Here is a 23,223-nt window from a genome sequence, read left to right as displayed (position 1 = left end):
ATCATGTCTCGAGATTGATATTAATTTCGGAAAACTTTTGTATCAATTTTATTCCAACTGATCCGAAATGCGATTAAAAATACTAATATTAGAAAAATGTGTCCTTAGGTTTTTTAAACGTTAGTTTAGATTCTGAAATATTTTATTTGAAAGCTCGTTTGACATAAGAATTCCAGGTAAGCCTGCGACATTTATACAGTGACGTCGTCATGTGATCGCTCTTTTTATGAACTTAGCTTCGCTTGATAATAATTATATCTTACATCATTAAATACTAAAATAGCAACAAATTAATAAACGGCAATACGAGTCAGACGCGGTACGTGATGCGCAAATAAAGAAATTAATAGTTACAGAAGTAACGAATTACAATGTATATAATATTCCAACTTATAGCAATCATTTTACGTTCCTAATTCAATCATTTTATAATGTATCTATAGTATATTAAGACTATAAGTAATACTATAGACAAATAATAATTTTAAAGCATCAGCTGTTGCAATATTCAACATTTGACACTGTTGACACATTAATATGTATGTAATATGTATGTAAAGAATAATAAATAAAAAATAATGCATATGTAAAAGTAGAATACTATATAATACAGAAATAATAAAAGATAAGAACAGTAATGTGCAATCTAATTGTGCTTTAACTTCGACTTTAGTTACTTATGTTAGAGTGCTACCATTACTACTAGTTCTTATTGGTACGTATACATAATTCTGCACATTTGATTTTTTTTTTTTTTACATTTTACATTTATACATCTGATTTCTCCAAAAACAAATAATAGCGTCTCGTTTTAGAATTTATCTACTTTGCAAAAATAAAAGTACGATGAGCCGACCGAGTTTGTACATCAGCGTTGATGCTGAAGATGAAATTGTTATTTCTGGTATTGCTGGCCGATTTCCTAATACCAACAATCTCAAAGAGCTACAAGAAAATCTTTTTAACAAAATGGATCTTGGTTCGAGCGATCACGGACGATGGAATAACTGTAATAAACTTTTCCCTTGAAACTAGATACATGTTCGCGTATTTATCTTATATCTATTATTTAAATATAACTAGAGATCACAAACGCGCGCTTTCACTCAGGTAACGTGCCTTTTTTAAGATTGGATATAAGCTATGCAAGTTAACTCTGACAGCTACATTCAACGGTTACTTTCCGCAACTCTGGGGGTATTAATAAAATCCAAAAATAAATAATATTCCAAGTGTTTCTAATAATTTATTAAAGAAAAATTGAGCAAATCGCATGTTGTGTAATCGGATGTTTTAATAGTGAACGAAAAAATCCTAAGCTAAAATTTTATCGATCTCCTTCCGAACATGGAAAGAAAAGAGAAGAAAAAAATGGATTGTGGCAGTACATCGTCAAACATAAGTATACAAAGAATGGCTTATATAAATTATCAAAAGAAAATTAACTAATAATTATAATCTATTTTAAATTAACAAAATAACTTTTTTTTTAAGAAGTATAACTAAAATTAATTGTTTTAGAGCAATTCAAAGAATAAAAATTTTTTAAATTTTAAATCACAATTCAGATCAACATACGAGGGTCGGTACAAAAGTGCCTTCTAATATTTTTTTTTTATTTTGTCGCTATAGAAAATTTTGCGTTTCAATGAGTTGTTATTTGAAGTCTCTATTAGTTGAGCACCCAAAAAAAAATATTCTGCCGATAAGTGGGGAATTCCTCTTAGCAGGTCCTCTAAGCAAAAAAACCTTACATGAAGAATATCCTTCTTTAAGTAATACGTATTACTTTATAAATGAGTGGATGCGTAAGCTATAATCAAGAGTAAATTCCTCTACAGTAAATTCTACTATTAGCCTCTTAAAATAAGAGGATATGCTAGATATTTGCGGCGCGCGCGTTAAAGTTAAAAGACGATCGTCTTATTAGCTACGCGATGCGTACGCTACCACACGAGACGCCCGTGTAGAAAGTTCAGCCCCTTGCACAATGCCAGGCAGCAGGCAATAGGAACAGGAAATAATAAAAAATCGTTAATTACAACCTAAAATATTCGAATGTTATGATTTGTTGGCAACAGGCAATAGACACATAATTTCCAACGTGACGGAAACTCCTGTGTCTATTGCCTGTGTCACTGTTTATTCTGCATTTATATACATTGATTTCTGATTTTTATTCCCTGTTCCTATTGCCTGTTGCCTGGTATTGTGCAAGGGGCTTTATTAAGAATGGCCTTATATAACATAAGTCCTCGATCATTAGTTATATATTAGGGATGCCATAAGAAACGTTTTCTTATTTTTGTCTATTGAGGCCCTTGTAAGGATTTGATAAGAATGTTTTAACGTTTTAACTTTATAAACATACTATTTTCATAAATATATTTACGAACACAAAATTTCATAATAAGCCGGCACTGGTTTCTGACATTCACCCGACATTAAGAAATATTATATCATATATCTTATATCCAATTCAAAATTTTATTACTCTTTTTAAACTGAATTTGTTTATTAAGATGATTTTTGGAAAATTATATATTTCCGCTGGTTATGTAGACAATATATAACACTTACATCAAATTAAGAAGTGGTCTACCACGTAAGGCAGTTGGCTCACGATCCAGAGGTCCCGAGTTCGATCCCACCAAGGTAAGTGTTTTTTCCAATACAAGAAAATATTTATAATCATAGACTACATCTTAAGAAACAAATTTAGTTATAAAATAGTAATAAAATTTCAAAATAAATAATTTTTTTTATTTATTTCGGGTGAATATCGGAAATCAATGTCCTCTAATATTAAGAGGACTGCACAATCTTGAATCTAGAGTCTCATGATTAGAGGATATTCCTCTACAGTTTAAAACATCTTCTTAAGGCCCTATTTCAGAGGAAAATCCTCTAGCATGAACCAGGAACCGCTAAACTGCAGAATATTTTTTTTTGGGTGAGTTATATTGAGTGGTACTGTGATCATTTACGTGAGTGTGTCACTGCGGAGCAGTTTGAACTGGTGCGTGTTTCAAATGTGCATAACAGACAAGAGCGGTGGTTGAATTTCTTACCGTGAAAGAAGTAAGTTCCAAAATTTATTCGCGTCAGAAATATTCATGATAACACTATTTCTGAAATACGAATGAATTTCAATAGAACTCACTTCTTCCATGGTAATAAATTTTAGCACGTCTTTGTCTGTTATGCGTATCTAAAACACCCACCAGTTTGAACTATTCGTGTGACACACTAACGTAACTGATCACAATATCACTTAACATAATATAACTAGAGACTTAAGCAACAACTCAATGAAACGCAAAATTTTTTATGGTGCCAGATTAAAAAAAATAGGAGGCATTACTTTTGTATCAACCTATTATAGAATTACTCAATCATACTGATATAATTTCTTGAGTTATATATAATAAACGCAACCTATTGTTCATTAAATATCTAGCGATTTATGTGGAATTATTTTGTGTCCGTTCGACGAATCCGCGCCGCCCTGCCTCTACCCTACCCCTCTTCCGTTAGGTCGAGCTGGCTCCCCTCGTGCGACAGACTTTGGTTCTCGCGATTTCGCGTTAAGTTATCGAGAATTTAGTGGACGCGAGGGCATCGCGTCTGGCGCCCAACGGATTAATTCGAGAGCTGCCTGACTCGCGCGAGGGATTATCCCGAGAGGCCTATCACCCGAATCTCCTAATAGCGTTCCTTTGCTCTGGCCGAAAAAACCGTGACAAATCTAAAAATTGAGTTGTTATATAATCTAAAATTTTAGTCTCCTTACAGCTACTAAGCTACTGCAGCTTAATTTCTAATAATTGAATATTCTCATCTTTATAATTATAATACCGTCCAGAATACAAGCAAGATACGGTTGCTGAAGTAAAATTACTAAACATTTATTTCTTAAATTTAAAATAGATTAATTTTTATAGTTAAGTTTCTTTTAATATTTATCGAAAGAAAATTTGTATATTTGTATATTTTTGTATATTTACGTTTGACAATGTACTGATGCCACAATCCATTTTTTTTTCCTTTTCTTTTCTTCTCATGGTCCAGGAAATCGATAAAATTGTAGCTCAAGATTTTTTCGATTACTATTAAAACATCCGACTACACAACATTATGATTTGCTCAATTTTTCTTTAATAAATTATTAGAAACACTTGGAACATTATTCATGAAAAATTAATATAATAAAATTATAGATATATATTTTTATGTTATAGATAGATTATTATATTATAGATAGTAATTATAGATATTATATTTTGATCTAACAATGCTAAGTTTCTTTGGGTTAAATACCTTTTTAAGATATTTGGCTAAAATTTTAATGATATAACCTTTTAAACCTTGCTATTAAAAAAATAATAATAATTAAAATTGTTAATCTTTTACCATCTTAAAAAGGTAAATTTTTTAAGTAAGCAAGTCAAGCGTAGACAGATAGCCCTATATACGGGGCTATCTGTCCACATAATAAAAAACACAATATTTATATTAATTTTTATGCTTATTTTTAATATTATTTATTATTAATATATAATATTGAAAAAACTGCCTAGTCGTTGAGTCAGAGCAGTAGTAGGCACTTTGTGTAGATTTTTTGACAAGATTCCTGCGTGGAGCTGACTTTTCTTTATATACGGTGGCATCAAACCCGTAGACAGATAGCCCCGGTCTCCCCTATTATTTTTATTTTATTTAAGATACCTATTTTATTTCATAATTATTTGACAGAATCATATCATATTCTACTTCATCAGACATAATAATATTTGAAATACCGAAGCATAATTATGAAAGAAATGTATAGTGTGTATAAATTTTTTATATAAATTTTATATTTGTTGGCACAACTTTGTGATTATTAAGAAAAAAGAGATTTAAAATTATGATGTGTATTTCTCACGTTAAAATTTCTTGCTCAAAATTAATTTCTGCTTTTTAATGTTTTTCAATTTATTTTTATATAAAATAATTCTACAACATTTTTGAGTTATTTAGGTATACTATTTCTGGTGATGTATTAAAAAAAATATTATCTCGTACACAATGGCCGCATTCAGCAGACACAACTGTTGAGTGTCGTCTTATCAACACGCTACGTTGATTTGTTGGGTCCGAAAGTAAGAGCCAATCGTTCGATTGCTACTGAGCGGTTTGTTCTGCTGAACGCGCCTAATAGCTTTTTCGTGTCATTTGACCCCGATAAAAATTTTTTTATACAAACATCTAAATACATATAATTATATAGATAATATTGTATAAAATATATTAAATATGTCCATATATGTATTTTTCTCTTGTATAATTTCTGTTCGTATGTACAAAAAAAATAATAAGAAAAAGAATTAGAAAATAATTAAAAGAATAATTTTTGCATTGTTTTTTTATTGTTTTTGCATCGCTCATTTATTTGCCTATATATAATCATATATGAATGTAATAATGTATACAAAATATGATTATATATCAACAAATTTTTCACATTTGCACAGACTTTATTTTTTTGTAAAAAAAGCAATGCAAAAATTATCCTTTTAATTATTTTCTAATTCTTTTTCTTATTATTTTTCTTGTACATACGAACAGAGATTATACAAGAAAAAAAAATATAGTATGGACATATATGGACATATTTTATATAATATTTTATGTACTGACTAAGTATCTCTAAATATAATATCCCCGCACATTAGATCTTGCGTCGGCTCTCATAGCCCACTATCTACGTTATTTATTCTTTGTTCAGAGCCTTATTATACCTTTGTTTATAATATTTTATATAATATTATATGATTATGTATATTAAGATGTTTATATTAAGATGTATATTAAGATGTATATTAAGATGTTTTTATATAAAAAATTTTTTGCCGGGACATGAGCATTTGGTGTAGTTTATCTGTTTTTGGAAAATTAATTAAACAGTATATATCATAATGAGAAAAGATCGAGGTATTGCGGATTTTTTTGAAAACATTTTGATGCATTTATCATTCTTGATATAAAAAAAACTAAGTACATAACATTATATAATCATAGAAAATAATTCTATTTATATAGGCTTCGATATGCCTCTTCGAATCGGTAAGATCAACAATGTAGAGAAATTCGATCCAGAATTTTTCAATATACCCGCTATGGAAGCTCATACAATGGATCCTATGGCTAGAATGATACTAGAGCATACTTACGAAGCAATTATCGATGCAGGTGTCAATCCTAAAGAGTTGCAGGGAACAAAAACGGGTGTTTTTACGGGAATTTGCGCTGATGTACAAAGCCATTCTCTCTATTTTAAATCCAATGTACGATATATTTAATAATCTAATTAATTTATATAATGTTAATAAAAATGTACATAAAAGAAACGTAACTGTAAAATTCTTGTTAAAAATTTGGAAATCTATCTCCTTAAGGTATTTCTCTCACGGAGGAGCGTATTTTGTAGGCGCTTAAGCAGGGCCTCAGCAAACTCTTGTATATTGCATTAAACTTATATAAAATCAAGTTATAATTGATTATTATGTTTAATTATAAGAAAAAAGTGAAAATATTATGTGTATTTAGAAATTTTTCATTTTTCGGTAAATTTTACCGTCAGAATAACAATATGGCAACGCTGCGCTTTTCAGGGCGCCGATTGTAAAATGTGAAGTTGATAACAAAAGTGTCAATTTTAAGTGTCAATTTCATTAATCAAAGAATATTGTGACATTTTCTTTTTATCAAAGAGAGATATTTTATAATAATAATGCGAGTGATAAGAAACTAAGAAACATAAAGTGAAGAGTAATGTGGGCAAAAATAAGGGACAATTTGTGAAAATAAAAGTTGATAATAAACCGTACGTTATGAATGAAGTGTGACATGAGCGCACAGCTTGCAACGCCAGCGTTGCCAAATAATTCCTTGAAAGTCGCCATCAAAAATATTCATCTATAAACCACATTTCAAGTCAACTTTTAACATAAATATTTTGTTTAAATATTCGGTGACTCTGTATTTTTATCGGCACTCTCGAAAGTTTAGAGTTTAGCGAATATGTAGCGGAGTTAATATTTAATATCTCAAGATGTTTGATAAACAAATTATTACATTGAAATGTAAAAAATAGACTTTTTCGATAACGTCACATATAAAATATCGAATTTTCAAAGTCATAATTCTTCTTTATATGTTCTGTAATACAGTTTAATTTTTTTCTGGCGTAAAGATATGTATTTTAACTTTCTCGTACCAAAAAATCAGTTAATTCTTAAGACTCATGAAAGGAATACCTTAATACGTAAAATAAAAATGTGTACAATTTATAAATAGTTACAAATAATCTAAAAAAAATAAAAAATGAAGATACAACTTATTAATAGTATTCTAATAATTCTAATATTTCAAGTATTAAAAAAAAATTATGTGTTGTAATTAGTTCACTGGAGTACCATATTGGTGCAATAGATCTTTCGTGGCAAACAGAATTTCTTACTGGCTCGGCACTACTGGACCATCATTTAATCTTGATACTGCATGTAGCTCAAGCCATTTCGTCATGACAGAGGCTTACAAGATGATCCGGTCTGGAAACTGTGACGCCGCTATTGTTGCTACCGCCAATCTATGCCTCCATCCTTACATAAATTTTGGATTTTATCGCCTTGGTATATACTTCAACAATACTGTTATATCTTCAACAATACTGTACTTACTTTATAATATACTGACAATATATATATTTATATATTTGTCTAATTTTATTTATCAAAGTAAAAGTATTTAAATTACTTATATTTCCGTTTTAATTAATGATGCAAAATTAAAATAATTAATATGAATATCGTAATGTATCTCTACAACTGAAAGATATACATGTTTATATTCGCGTCCTTAAGTAAAATAAAAATATGAATAAAATTTACTTTGCCCGTAATGTTTATTTTACCAATGCTTATCGCATATTTCTGCATGCAACAATAAAATTAAAACTGGAAGAATTTGGTTGATTATAGGATCAATTTTTTTCAGGGGTTCTGTCTTCTGATGGTTATTGTAGACCCTTTGATGAGGCAGGCTCTGGATATATGCGCAGCGATGCAATGACAGTGGTGTATCTGCAAAAAGCAAAAAATGCAAAGAGAATATATGCGACCTTCGTATACGGTAAAACAAATTGCGATGGCTTTAAAGAAGAAGGTATCACTTTTCCATCGTTCAAAAAGCAAAAAATGTTGTTGGAAGAATTTTACGAAGAATGTGGAATCTCACCTAGTGAGTTATCTTACATGGAGGCTCATGCAACTGGTACCCTAGTGGGTGATCCTGCGGAAATTATGTCTATTGACCAGACTTTATGTGCTAAAAGAAACACGCCTTTATTGATGGGCTCGATAAAATCAAATCTTGGACACTCCGAACCCGCCAGTGGCCTTTGCCAAATTGCAAAGGTTAATATTTGTAATAAAACATTTAAATATATAAAATTTGCTTAAACTGCAACTGTAACAATTTAAATTTTCTCATATCGTTATTAGACTTTCCAGATAGCACAGATGATCGTTATGAACTCAAAAAGGATTCGTGAAATCCTTTCATAACGATCATCTGTGCTATCTGGCTTATTCATTATAATAATTTGCAACAATCAAACAATTCGGTTTTAACATTTTTTTTTTTATTAAGCGGTATCCATAATTAATGTAGAAAATCTAAGCCGATTTTTAGTACTTTTTGAATTAAAAAAAAAACCTAAATTTGAGAAAGTTATAGCTTGCTAAAGTTTCTTTAATGACGGCAACTTCAAAAGGTATGACGTCATTTCTCATATAAGGTATGACGTCACAGCACATTTTCGTGTACTATATTTTCTTCAATTTTGAAGATATTGCAAAAATTCAAAAAGTTTACAAAGAAAGTATGCCATGATCTATCAGACCAATTAATAAAAAAAAATTTATGTTAAAACCGAATTAGAATTACTGTTAACAAACGAATTTAATTTCTTGAAGATATTGTTAGCGATGGAAACTGGTATAATTACGCCTACTATACACTTCAAGTGTCCGCGAAAAGAGTTAACTGCTATTATCGAAGGAAGAATAAAGATTGTCACTGAACCAACAGAATGGGAGGGTGGTTATGTAGGTGTTAATTCCTTTGGATTTGGAGGAGCTAATTGCCACATATTATTAAAATCGAATCCTAAACAAAAAATCAATAATGGAGCACCGAATAACGACTTACCTAGACTTGTAATCGTATCTGGACGGACGAAGGAGGCTGTTAAAATCATTTTAGATGACGTAAGCAAATATTATACTATCTTATTTTATTTATTTTAAAAGTGGTTTAAGTTTTATATTTATCTTTTGTATTACTGTAACAATATTGTTATTATTGTTATAAATTGTACATCTCCAATCATTTATTTATTTTCTTAAGAAGATTACAATCAATATGTGTACACAAGACGGAATAAATATCACAGTTAATCGGTTATGAGGTAGATTGATGACATAATGTTCATTTATGCGAGTTATAAACATTTTTAAATAAATTTGTAACAAAATGTTTGAACATAACTTTTCTTTCTGTAATCAGGGAAATTTATATTTCTTTATTTTATTAATAGTTATTCATTATAATCCACTTACAGCAATTACACAATTATTATTATTGTTAATAAAATTATTTCACGAAAGGATGGGGCGTCTAAATATTTCTTTATACTGAATGTGCAGGTACGAAGTCGATCTGTCGATATAGAATACATCTCTCTGTTACACCATATTCATAAAGATAACATAGAAGGTCACCTTTATAGAGGATACATGATAACTGGATCTAAAACATCTTATAATACAATTAATAAAATAGAGCATCAATATATAAAGCGGCCAATTTGTTTTATATTTTCTGGACTAGGATCTCAATGGTCTGGAATGAGTAAGTGTGGTGTGTACGTGAGCGCGCGTGCATATACGCGTATTTGTATATTAAGGCTAAGGGATTAAAAAATTTTTATTAAAATTTTAGCAGGTCGAGCTCTAATGAAATTCCCAGTATTTGCCAAGGCAGTCCAGAAATGCGATATTGTTTTGAGATCTTATGGCATTTTTCTTACAGATATTTTAATAAGTGATAATAAAAATATTTCCAACAATATCATTAATTTATTTTTAGCACTCGTTGGACTGCAGGTAAAAAAAGAAAATTTTTTGTTTAAACTTTATAAATATATTTTGTATGTATCAAATATAATTAAATTTTTATTTTATAATTCTTTTTTTATTTAAAACAAATGGGAAGATATTTCTTTTATATTTATAGTATAGTATATTTATATTACAGATTGGAATAGTCGATCTTTTAACATCCATTGGTATAGTTCCGGATTTTATAATCGGTCATTCCATTGGTGAACTAATCTGTGGATATGCCGATGGATGTTTAACAACCGAAGAAACGATTCTGTCAGCATACTTCATCGGTTTAGCAGTTCATGAATCAAAAATAATTAATGGTTCCATGGCTGAAATTAATCTTGATCTTGAAACCATAAAAAATATGTGTCCTTCGGATATTGATGTAGCTTGTTACAATAGTTCCTCTAATTTTATCGTGAGCGGACCAACAGATTCTATAAAAGCATTTCTCGCCAAATTACGGGTACATTATTTGAACAACATAATATTATCTGTTTTGCATCTTTTTAAATTAGTCAAATTAAATAATTAATACCTACTTGTGATATACGTGGTCTGTTTAAAACATAGAGATATAAGACTAGAGTGAGCGAGTCATATATGCTAGCACGTAAGAGGCTGCGATATCTGACAAATAAAGACAGAAGAGACCCATACTGCAGCTTTTTCTTTCTATTCCTATTGCAAAAAGATAGTTTTCTCTTTCTATTCCTACATCGCTTTTTCAGCTCGCTTGCGCACTCTATTCTTATATCTCTATATAGTTTAAAAGGTAATGAGACTGAATTTTTTTCTCAACAACTGGTGTAACACTGTAAAAACGAGACTGCAGTAGATCGACAGCTACATTCATATTCTACCTTCAGTTAAAATTTCAATTTGATAACGTTGGTCGCATTTGATTTTACAATCATTTGTATAACTGCATGTTTGGGTGACACGTCACGAAAATGAAACATAAGATCGGAATGGAACACTAATCGAGCAGTGTTGTACGAAGTTTGACATAGCAAATTCTGTGTCAAATTTCAGGATACCGTGACAGAAACATTTAAAAAGTTGACCGAATAATTGATGATCAAAATTAAATTAAATTTTAATTACCAAATTGTTTATGTCATTGGTCCATTATGGTCCAGAACGGGATTCATCTTCACAATTTCACCGCCATCTAAAAATGCCTTGTACCCAGGATAGAACTTGATCTTTGTGTCTGTTTCAACTTCTTAAATGTTTCCATCGCATTGTCCTGGAGTTTGACACAGAATATAGTCACATAATGCTGCTCGATTTTCTTGTGTTCCATTTTCATGACGCGTCACCCAAACATACAGTTATACAAATGATTGTAGAATCACATGTGTTAACGTTATCAAGTTAAAATTTTAACTGAAGGTAGAGTATGAATGTAGCTGTCGATCTACTGCAGTCTCGTTTTTACAGTGTTACTAGTTGTTGAGAAAAAAATTCAGTCTCATTACTTTTTAAACAGACCACGTATATTATAAATACTTAATAATTAGTATTAGTATTTCGATGAATAATAATTAACAATACGTTTTTGTTCATTTTTTTAGGCTAATAACATTCCTGTAAAAGAAATTTCTTGTGGTAATATACCTTTTCATAGTCGTTACATCAAACCTGCTGTAACTAAGTCCGAAGAATACTTAAACCAAATATTACCACAAAAAAAATTTCGCAGCTCAAAATGGTTAACAACATCCGCTAACCACTATTCTAATTTATCTTTACCTTTATGTTCAAAATATTATACGAATTATTTATTATCTCCGGTACTATTTACAAAGGCAATAAGTTTGATTCCAAGTGATACAATGACGATAGAGATATCGCCTCAGAACATTCTTCAACACATTTTAAACAATTATTTGTGCTCTACAGTAACAAATGTAGCGTTATATGAAGGGCCCGAAGATGTTAATGGTGAGATATTTTTAGAATCAATCGGAAAACTTTATAACGCAGGATTGCAACCACAGATTGCAAATCTCTATCCGACAGTGGAATTTCCTGTAAGCCGCGGTACCCCAATGATTTCTTCTCTCATAAGGTATTCATATTCTACGTTTATGCACAAATGGATAAATCGTAGGAAGTTTTTAATCGATCCCCGTAGGGTTCCCCAATTCTCATCCATCACTACCCTTCTCCTCTCACTTAACCCTTTGGACCAACGGCTTAACATCTCTTCCCGAAAAACGGATAAATCGTAGGAGATAACAGAAAGAATCCCGCATATACTTATACCCGCATACTGTTCTACAATAGTACTAAAATAACACAATTTTGACTTTTGAAGGCTCATGTCGGATAATAAACTATCGGTTATTGTGAATCTTGCCTATTATAACTTTCGATCAGCATCGCATAAACTATCTATTTCCGAAGTTTCAGCCAATTTCATCGAAATCCACTGTCCTACAATAGCCTATTGAATTAACATTTTTACTGTCTAAATTTCCTTCACAGAACTAATAGCCGTTTAGCAAAAAACTGATTGGCAATTAACTGTCGAAACATAAGCGGGAGTATGCCATGTAACGTGTAACAACACGTTGCTTCATTTTTTGAATTATGATAAGGTTAATGATATGCTTAATAAAAAGTTATAATTTTACATTAATAATGAAATAGGTCTGAACAAAGAAATTTCCTGTAATCACTGTATATAGTACATAATAGTATATAGTATACAGTACATAACATGCATATTGTCTAATAAATAGCATCATTAGCATACTTTATTAAAAAATGGTTACGGGAACTTTACAAAGAAAAGTATATGCCAATTGTTTTATACCTATCACAAAGAATGAGAAATAAATTATAATATTTATAGGATCAGAAATCAAACATTACATCAATTTCGGAAACAAATGAACAACTAATTTATATATAATTTTCTTACATAATGAGTTTTAATAATATGTTTATAGATGGGATCATACGGAAGATTTCTATGTATTTAAATACAATGAACAAGATATAATAGACAGAAGAGAAATAGTTGTCAACATTGATATAAATGATGAGACATTTGTATATTTAACGGGCCATGTTATTAACGAAAAAAATTTATTTCCGGCTACGGGATATCTTTTCCTTCTCTGGAACATGATTGCATCGTTGAGAAAGCACGATCATACCAATGTACCAGTTGTATTTGAGGACATTAATTTCATTCGTGCTACAGTACTATCACAACACAATGAAGTCGAATTAACTCTTTCGATCCAGGAAGGTAATATCATTACACAAAAATTTATTTCCTCATTTAAATATTAAATTTTTAGAAATATCTTTTCTTTCATGCTATATTTAAAGTGCAGAAATTTTGATCAAGAATAACTAATAATAATAAAAGATACAGAATTTTTTAACGCATTAAGGGGCTAGTGTGACATGGCTTAAAAATAAATTATTTTTAAAAGGAAAACGACAAGGCCAATTGATGAACAACTTTTCCCACATATTTTACTATATTTCAAGAGTGCATACAAATTTTTTCAAAATTTTATATTTGTTATTAAAAGCCCGTGCCAGCCATTTTTTTGGAGCGCCGCGAAAAAACGGTGACCACGATTGCAGCCGTTGTAGTTATCTGAAACAAAAAAGCAAAAGGATTCTTAATCTACTTGAGTGTGGCTATCGTCTGAATCAAAATCATGAAAAAATATTGAAAATTTAAAAAATTATAGCGATTATAATTATTTTCGTCTTTTTAGCAGACGTTTTTTAGCTAACTACAACGGCTGCAATCGTGGTCACCGTTTTTTCGCGGCGCTCCAAAAAATGGCTGGCACGGGCTTAATAACAGATATAAAATTTTGAAAAAATTTGTATGCACTCTTAAAATATAGTAAAATATGTGGGAAAAGTTGTTCATTAATTGGCTTTATTGTTTTCCTTTTAAAAATCATTCATTTTAGGCCCTGTCACACTAGGGAAGCTCCTTAACTTTTATAAGCTATCCATATTCTTGTCGACAGTTTCTCATTCGCTGAATTTATATGTTATGTTTATATAATATGTTATGTTTAAAAATTTTATATTCCTATCTCTCTAGGTAGCAACAGGTTCGAAATAATTGAAGGAGATAGTATTGTTGTTACTGGAATAGTACGAATTCCAACCAATATTGAAAATGAAAAGATATCTGCCAATCTGGCTGAATATGTCGATGATGAAGAAGAAATGAATAGAAAAGACATCTATAAAGAATTAAGACTTCGTGGTTATCAATACACCGGCGTATTTCGTGGATTAAAAAGCGCATCCGTTACGGGATCAAACGGTCATATCGCCTGGACATATAATTGGATAACATTTATGGATAGTATGTTACAAATGAAGATTTTAGGAAAAAATTTGAGAAGCCTTTTGGTTCCAACAAAAATCCGCAAGCTGACAATTGATCCAAAATATCACATGCAGTTGATGAAAAGTATTCAAGATTACCCAGTTGAAAAAAGACGTAAGTAACACAAGTATGATATAATACAACCAAAAGCAAATCAATTTCACGATCCGATAAATTAATTTCTTTTTACTGTGCTACATTGCAGAATTCTCTATTCGTCATTACAAGTCTCTAGACGTTATAATATCCGGAGGAATAGAAATTTGTGGCATTGTGGCAACACCTATATTTCAACGACAAAAAACAGTTAACACTGTTCTTGAAGAATATAAATTTGTTGCTCATCGTGATTTAGAAACTATGTCGTTACAAGATGCAGTAAGAATGTCGGTGCATATTGCACTCGAATGTTACAATATGATAAATGTTAAAATTATCGAATTTGTCGATGACAGTGATAAAGTGACACCAGAAGATTTAAATTCTCCACTTGTTAGTAAAATCTTAAATGATTTACCGCAGATTCGACATCACACTAGACTCGTGACGACTCAAGAGAAATTCCCAAATATCTTTTTGCCCGACAACATTTCTACAACGGAGATTACTAAGTTGTCGAAAGACGAGAATTGTTTAATGATCTTTGGTTTCGATATTTTGACAAAAAAAAGTAAGAAATTATATAAACAGTTGCTATCTTTGTTAATGCCGCAAGGTTTTCTACTGACCCTAGAGAAATCCGGTTCGGTCTACGATTATTCATGTCTGAAAATATATAATTTGGATATTATACTGGAGAAACAAGTAAATGAAAAGACGCTTTTATTATTAAGAAAAACGCAAAATATTGCGAGAAACCAGCGGATTGTACATGTGAACAATTACGAGTTTACGTGGATAGATAAACTGAAATCAATAATGAGTGTGCAAAACGAGACTAGTATAGATACAAGGATCATACTCGTCGCAGAAAAAGATTTCGAATGCGGGCTGCTCGGTCTTATTAATTGTTTGCGAAAAGAACCTGGAGGCGAAATAATTAGAAGCGTATTTATTCAAGATAACAAAGCGCCTGGTTTTTCCTTGCAAGAACCATTGTACATGAAGCAGTTGCAATTGGACCTACCCATCAACGTTATACGTTCCGGTAACGTTTGGGGATCATACAGACATTTTCCATTACCATCGCTGGAACCAAAACTCGTACAAAGTGCTTATGTTAAACAGCTGGTGCGTTAAAAAAATTTTATTATAAATTTTATTATTCATACAAAATTATCTTTTTAAAAAAATAAAAAAGAACGCCAAGTAGACGCGTCCTCCGCGCGTGTCTAAAGATTTGATATGCCTAATAAACTAGCGCAAATTTGTAGTTGCCAGTAAAATCAAATATAATTATTTTACCTACTTGCAATGTGTCTATATACTATATAATAAAGAGATCTGATGTGTAAAATAGTATAATAATAATGTTTTATTACGTTTTTCTTTTTTTATACTTTTAACTGTCAAACGCTTAATTTTAAAAATATATAGTTTATTAATTGAAATAAGTTGAATATGTTTCAATATTTTTGTTATTTATTTTTTATTTTCTTATAATTTATTATACTTATTAATTTATTACTTATTAAATTATTAAATTTATATAATATATTTCTTTCTAAATGTAAAATTTGTTCTTAAAGATTTTTGAAAGTAATAATACTTAAATTTTGAAATAAATATTTATTTCTTATATTTATTATATTTATAAAATAAATGCAAGAGGATATGATATAAATCACAATATAATTACAATGTATGTGTTTTAGTGCGCATAGACTTGACGTAAGATACTACTGTGTCTCTTGATAAATAATTATTTATATTTATTTATAACAGGTACAAGGAGATTTGACTACTCTTTGCTGGATGCAATACCATATACCTTCTCACATTAAGCGTGAAGATCTCGTTAATGTAATTTATGCGCCTCTAAATTTTAAAGATATTATGTTGGCTACTGGTAAAATCCAAACTATGGGATTATATTTTAACAATTCATCTGATTTACTCGGCTTGGAATATGTTGGATTCGATATACATGGACAGAGATTAATGGGAATGTCCTTATATGGGTAAAATGATGAATTTCTCTATCAATATTCACTTAATTAAGAAAACTATTCATATTTACTAGTATAAATTTCATATTTAATTAAAAATGTATCAGATTAAATTATATGCTTCTAATGCTTCTAAAAATTGTTATGTTTAGAGGAATAACGAACATATGCGTGCCCGATAAATATCTTAGTTGGAAAGTACCCGACGAATGGACAATGGAAGACGCAGCAACGGTTCCGTGTGTGTACAGCACGTGCTACTATGCCTTGTATGTAAAGGGTAAAATGAAAAAAGAAGACAAAGTTTTGATCCATTCTGGTACTGGAGGCATTGGCCAAGCTGCGATCCATCTTGCGCTTCACGAAGGTTGCGAAGTGTTTACGACAGTTGGAACTGTCGAGAAACGGCAATTTATAAGAGAAACGTTTCCCTCTATTCCCGAAGATCATATCGGAAACTCTCGGGATACAAGCTTTGAACAAATGATTATGCAGCGTACAGGAGGTCGTGGGGTGGATATCGTGTTAAATTCCTTAGCCGAAGAGAAATTGCAAGCATCTGTTCGCTGCTTAGCCAATGGCGGCCGTTTTCTAGAAATTGGAAAATTTGATATGGTTTCTAATAATCCGTTGGACACATCTGCCTTCTCTAAAGGCATCAGTTTCTATGCTATTTTATTAGACAGATTCTTTTTTGAACATTCAGAACGAAAGATAAAAGTGTGGAAAGGAATCGGAGAAAGTTTAGAAAAAGGCATTATTAAACCGCTAAGTAGAACAGTCTTTAAAAGAAATGAGGTAGAAGCTGCATTTAGATATATGGCCACTGGAAAACATATTGGCAAAGTACGATCATTTTAAGATATAGAAATAATTAATTATATTAATTATTAAGTCATGTGGAACATTCTTTTAATTTAATTAATGTCGTAAAGATAGTAACAAATGTTTAGTTAAATTAAATTTGCTAAATTATGATTTATTGACTTTTTTTTTGAGATATTATTGACAAAATTATGTTTACATTAATATAATTTGCATTAATGAGTAACGTTTCGACATCCTTTATTATTATTAAAGAGTAACGTAGTTTTGTTCGCTCCTGTCTAAAGTATTATAAATAAATGTTATTCCTTGTAATAACAAAATTAAATCATAAAATGCAATTAAAATTAATAATAAAATACAAAATAATATTAATATCTAAAAAAAGAAAAGATAAAACTTTTGTTTTATTATGTTTTGCTTTAGAATAATATTGTATTTTAATTAACTGATTATTTATAGATAATAATAAAAGTTCAGGAAGAAAATGAGCCTTTGGATGCTCCTCTACTTGTTCACCCGCAATATTATTGTTTGGAACATAAATGTTACGTCATTTTGGGTGGACTAGGCGGTTTTGGTTTAGAATTAGCAAACTGGTTGACTCTTCGAGGTGCAAAAAATCTGGTTTTGACATCACGAACCGGAATTAGAACAGGTTATCAGCAATCAAGAGTAAAGCTATGGCGATCTTACGGTGTGGATGTACAGATCGTTACTGTCGATAATACTTTGAAACATGAAGATTGTGAATCTATATTAAAAATTGCTGAGGAAAGAGCACCAGTGGATGCTATATTTAATCTTGCAGTTGTTTTAAAAGATTGTATATTTCAAAATCAATCACCGCATACGTTCGAGGATTCATTCAAATCAAAAGCATGGATGACGAAGAAAATGGATGAATTGTCGAGAATAATCTGTCCACAACTTCGACATTTTGTTGTTTTTTCCTCCGTCTCATGTGGGAGAGGAAACGCAGGTCAGACAAATTATGGGATGGCTAATTCCGTAATGGAGAGAATCTGTGAAAAGAGGATGGAAGAAGGATTACATGGTTTAGCGATACAGTGGGGTGCTATTGGTGATGTCGGACTCGTAGCAGATATGCAAGAAGAAAATAAGGAATTGGTTATTGGAGGTACATTGCAACAACGAATATCTTCCTGTTTGGATACATTAGAAGTATTCTTGCTTAAAGACCACCCTGTCGTAAGCAGTATGGTTGTTGCTGAAAAAGGTGCAAATATCAGTGGATCAATGAATATTTATGAAACAATTGTTCATATCATGGGTAAGCAATTTTTTAAGCAGCTAATATAATAAAAATCACTGAAGTCTTTATAGAAAATATATCACTAGTATACTATTTTAAAAGATATTACACAGAATAACATAAAATTTATTTTTAATTTTTAATTTAATTTGAAATAGGATTGAAAAATGTAAACACAATAGCACAAAACATATCTCTGGCCGAGGTGGGTATGGATTCAATGATGGCAGTAGAAATTAAGCAGACATTAGAAAGAGAGTTCGATGTCTTTTTGACGGCGCAAGATATCCGAAATCTTACTTTCGCTAAACTCAAACAAATGACAGATACAGTCGAGCTGAGAACAACGGACGACATGAATAAAATTGATACAAATAATAAGGGAGGTTTGGACATGCTGATTCGAAAAATAACCAACTCAGACTTTGTTCCAAATATTCTTGTAGAACTTGCTACAAAAAAAGAGGTTGATGGGGACAATGTATTTCTCATACCAGGAATCGAAGGATCTTTAAGCGTATATAAATCAATAGCATCAAGAATTAAATCTTCAACAACGTGTTTGCAACATAATACACTTAATATTCAAAGTTCAGGTCAAAGTCGTTCAGTGATGAAATTAGCCGCTTATTTACTGCCTGTACGAAGTCGTAAATTATTTAAACTTTTTATTTTAATTTTTATTATTTAATAATTAATTTATATGTATATACATAGATACATATAAGTAATATCTAACAACTACAAGTCTTTTATATATTACTATAGCTTATATATACATTCATATTTATTTTCTTAGCACATATTAAAGAAAATGAAAGATCAAAAGGAATTTTTAATAGTGGGTTATTCATTTGGATCCTTAATTGCCATCGAATTAGCAAGATTATTAGAAGCTAATGATTTCTCAGGACGGTTAATACTGATAGATGGAGCCCCTGATCAAATGAAATTTTGGCTTAATCAATATTTTTCCTGCATTTCGCAACATGAATTACAAAATATGATATTACTTTCTGTGTTGGAAATGTACACTGCAGTTAACCAGAAAATGGTTAGTAAATCATGGAAAATGTACTTTGAGTTTTTATTGCAAAATATATTATATATATAATTTTATTTTATTTAAATTTATATAAGGTTAAATAAATTTAAATCCCAGTAAAAAATTTTTTATATACAAACATCTAAATATATATAATCATATAATGTTATATAAAATATTACATAAAATATGTCCATATATGTCCATATACTATGTTTTTTTTCTCTTGTATAATCTCTGTTCGTATGTACAAAAAAAATAATAAGAAAAAGAATTAGAAAATAATTAAAAAGATAATTTTTGAATTGCTTTTTACAAAAAAATAAAATCTGTGCAAATGTGAAAAATTTGCTGATATATAATCATATTTTATATACACTATTATTAAATTTATATATGATTATATATAATTATATATAAGCAAATAAATTAACAATGCAAAAATAATTAAAAAACAATGCAAAAATTAGCCTTTTAATTATTTTCTAATTCTTTTTCTTATTATTTTTCTTGTATGTATGTACATACAAACAGAGATTATACAAGAGAAAAAATAACATATATAGACACACGTGGACATATATGGACATATATTTTATATAATATTTTATATAATATTATATGATTATACATATATATTTAAATGTTTTTATATAAAAAATTTTTTACCGGGATAAAATGAGATCATACACATAAAATAACTTATAACATCATAACATAAATATTATATTCTTTAAGATTTCATATACTGTGTTTGTATGTGTATGTGTGTGTATAAAATATATTAGACTATAGATTATACCGTTGAATAAGCAAAATTAATAATAAATTTGCAACGATTGTAATGTTTTTTATTATATCCAAAGACGTATAAAAATGATAATTAAATAATAGCAATAATTTTAGAGATAAAGAACATAATAAACGAGTATTAATGATTATGGAAGGAGTTTTAGAAATTAGTAATGAAAAAAACGAAAATATCGAAAAATTTTGCCAACATTTCGAAAATTGTACTATTTCATATTGCAGTGTTTTTAGTTTAGCATGTTTCTCATTAATTGCACAAAATGCTAATATATTGTTATTTGTAGCTTGTTTTAGAGCTGGATAAATGTAACACATGGGAAGAGAAATTAGAAATATTCCACGCTTACTTTCCGAAAGAATCAAATGCATTGACCACTGAAAATCAAGATATTGGGTGTTCGACAATATACAATCATATAATCGCTTTACAGAATTATGATGTATCTTCATTACCACGCCTTAAATCATCTATAACATTGTTAAAACCTACTCTCCCAATGATCTTTTTTACTGAAGAGGATTATGGTTTACATAAGGTAAATTTGATTTGAATAGAGATCTTTAAAATAAGATTCTAAAATTTTAAAGATAACTTTATAACAAGAAAAATTATTTTCAGATTACCGAAGGTAAAGTGCAAATTCATTACGTGGAAGGTACTCACGTCACAATGATGGACAACGTCAAAATTATATCAGCTATTAATGAAGAATGGGTGGAAGAATAATATATGTTTATATATTTGAATATAATTGCATATACGTATTTTAATATACATATATAAAATATAAAAAATATATAGTCTCTATAATTTGTACTAAAATATAGAATCGGATCTGTAATTTTTATAAGTCGAAATAAAATACAGATAATATATAAAAATTTACAATTTCTGATTTTATAGATATATCTCCATTTATTACAAATTATTATAGCTGTATACAAATATATACGATAACATATATGGAGGGGTCAAAGCCATAGTGGCGTAAGTCAAATTTCTTAAGATATTGACTCGTGTGCATAGATGCAATTTATATAATATGTAAATTGCATCATACGAATCAAATTTTTTAAAACATTACAAGGATATGCATAATTAATTTATTCGTCCAAGAATTATAGCAACAATAGAAAGTAAAACAAAATTATATCATCAAGAAATGAAAGAATTTTATATTAATCGCGTTCTAATACAAATCGTCGCGATTATATCTCATAATCAGTCACGAATATCTGGATTTCAATAGTGTAATGTAGAAACACGAGACACACAACAGAAATTTTAAAATTAATTAATGACTCGATCAATCAATTATTTATTAATGAATAGACAAACAATGTTTAGTATAAACCGAATCGCGAACCGAACTGCGAACCGAATCACGAATCGTTACTTAATCTCACTTTAGATATATCAAGTGAGATATTCAGACTGAATGACGTGAGATCCAAAGGGAACAATGATTTTTCCACACAATTAGTATCGCAATCAATATAATGAATTTATCAAGTTCTTGCGCATGTAACATTTATCTTTACAAACTTTCATATACATATCTATACATATAAATATTTTGTTATTATAATGCAAATTGTTATCAAAATTATATTCAGTATGACTTATCAGAAATACATATCACGATTATATTATGCATTTTAATATAATATAATTGATATGAAAACTATCAACTTTGAGATAATTCTACATAAAAAATGATTCTGTCCCGCGACAAAATATTCACTGGATCTCACGTTATTATTTTATTTTGCTTTGTTTATACAAAGCTCCAAATATACCAAGCTACATGGATAGACTATAAGAGATTAGGATAAAATCGGCGCATTATACATATATATACAATAAAAATAAGTACGATTAACACTTATACTTCTTAGTGTGATCTATATATAATAAGGTTCGTGTGGAATATATGCAACGCGAATTAAAATATCTTTTGGTCTTTTTCATTTGTAATACATGCATATTGAATTTATTAATACATTTTGCTTCCTTACACCAATTTATGTAATATTTAATCCTGGCGGAATATATGGGATAGAAAGAGAGAGAGAAAGAGAGAGAAAGAGAGAGAGAAAAAGAGAAAGAAGAAAATGAAGAAACACATTTAATTGTGGTATCAAAATTTTTCTTACCTGTATAATCGGTTAATTTATTGTATTTTGTTAAACCTCTCTGTACCCTATATACAGATATCTATATCTTTTAATATTTTTTAATTCTTCAATTGTAATTAAACTATCTATTGTCTATCTATAAAAAAAATTTTTCTATTTATTTGAATTGTAATATAAAAACTACATGTTTCTAAAATTTTTATTCTGTACGAAAAATAAAATTCATAAAAATGTTATTCTTTATTTTGTAAAATTTTACCTTATAGTTCTTTGTCTACATTTCTTAATAATTTTTGAAACAAACTTGAAAAATGTAATTAAATGTCATAAATTTAAATAATTGAATTTAGTATTGTACAAAAAAGATCATAACTAATATCATTATATACTTGATAACAGAATATGTATTTACCAAATTT

At 29.5% G+C, this 23,223-nt stretch overlaps 1 protein-coding gene across 1 annotated transcript; it reads left to right on the top strand.

Moving 5' to 3' along the window:
• The first annotated feature begins 871 nt into the window (after window positions 1-871).
• LOC139822351 (fatty acid synthase-like) lies at window positions 872-21,474 on the top strand. The gene is made up of 20 exons (XM_071793995.1): window positions 872-1,009; window positions 4,261-4,263; window positions 6,085-6,329; window positions 7,448-7,676; window positions 8,041-8,459; window positions 9,021-9,314; window positions 9,753-9,957; window positions 10,048-10,211; window positions 10,363-10,680; window positions 11,795-12,291; window positions 13,178-13,482; window positions 14,308-14,715; window positions 14,807-15,831; window positions 16,486-16,721; window positions 16,862-17,555; window positions 17,997-18,828; window positions 18,969-19,450; window positions 19,610-19,864; window positions 20,950-21,201; window positions 21,285-21,474. Exons 1-20 carry the CDS (start codon window positions 970-972, stop codon window positions 21,390-21,392), a joined length of 7,011 nt encoding a protein of 2,336 aa, XP_071650096.1. The 5' UTR covers window positions 872-969; the 3' UTR covers window positions 21,393-21,474.
• The last annotated feature ends 1,749 nt before the right edge of the window (window positions 21,475-23,223 follow it).

This window comes from Temnothorax longispinosus, chromosome 11 (assembly GCF_030848805.1).
Source record: "Temnothorax longispinosus isolate EJ_2023e chromosome 11, Tlon_JGU_v1, whole genome shotgun sequence".
NCBI lineage: Eukaryota > Metazoa > Arthropoda > Insecta > Hymenoptera > Formicidae > Temnothorax > Temnothorax longispinosus.
This window is presented reverse-complemented; position numbering and strand designations above follow the sequence as displayed.

What these genes read in the sequence shown, in the direction of transcription:
- LOC139822351 (XM_071793995.1), top strand. Translation starts at nt 970, where the DNA reads ATGGATCTTGGTTCGAGCGATCACGGACGATGGAATAACT. An exon ending in CTCTCTATTTTAAATCCAAT is followed by an intron (nt 6,330 to 7,447) that starts GTACGATATATT and finishes TGTTGTAATTAG; the next exon opens with TTCACTGGAGTACCATATTG. An exon ending in CTGGAAAACATATTGGCAAA is followed by an intron (nt 17,556 to 17,996) that starts GTACGATCATTT and finishes GATTATTTATAG; the next exon opens with ATAATAATAAAAGTTCAGGA.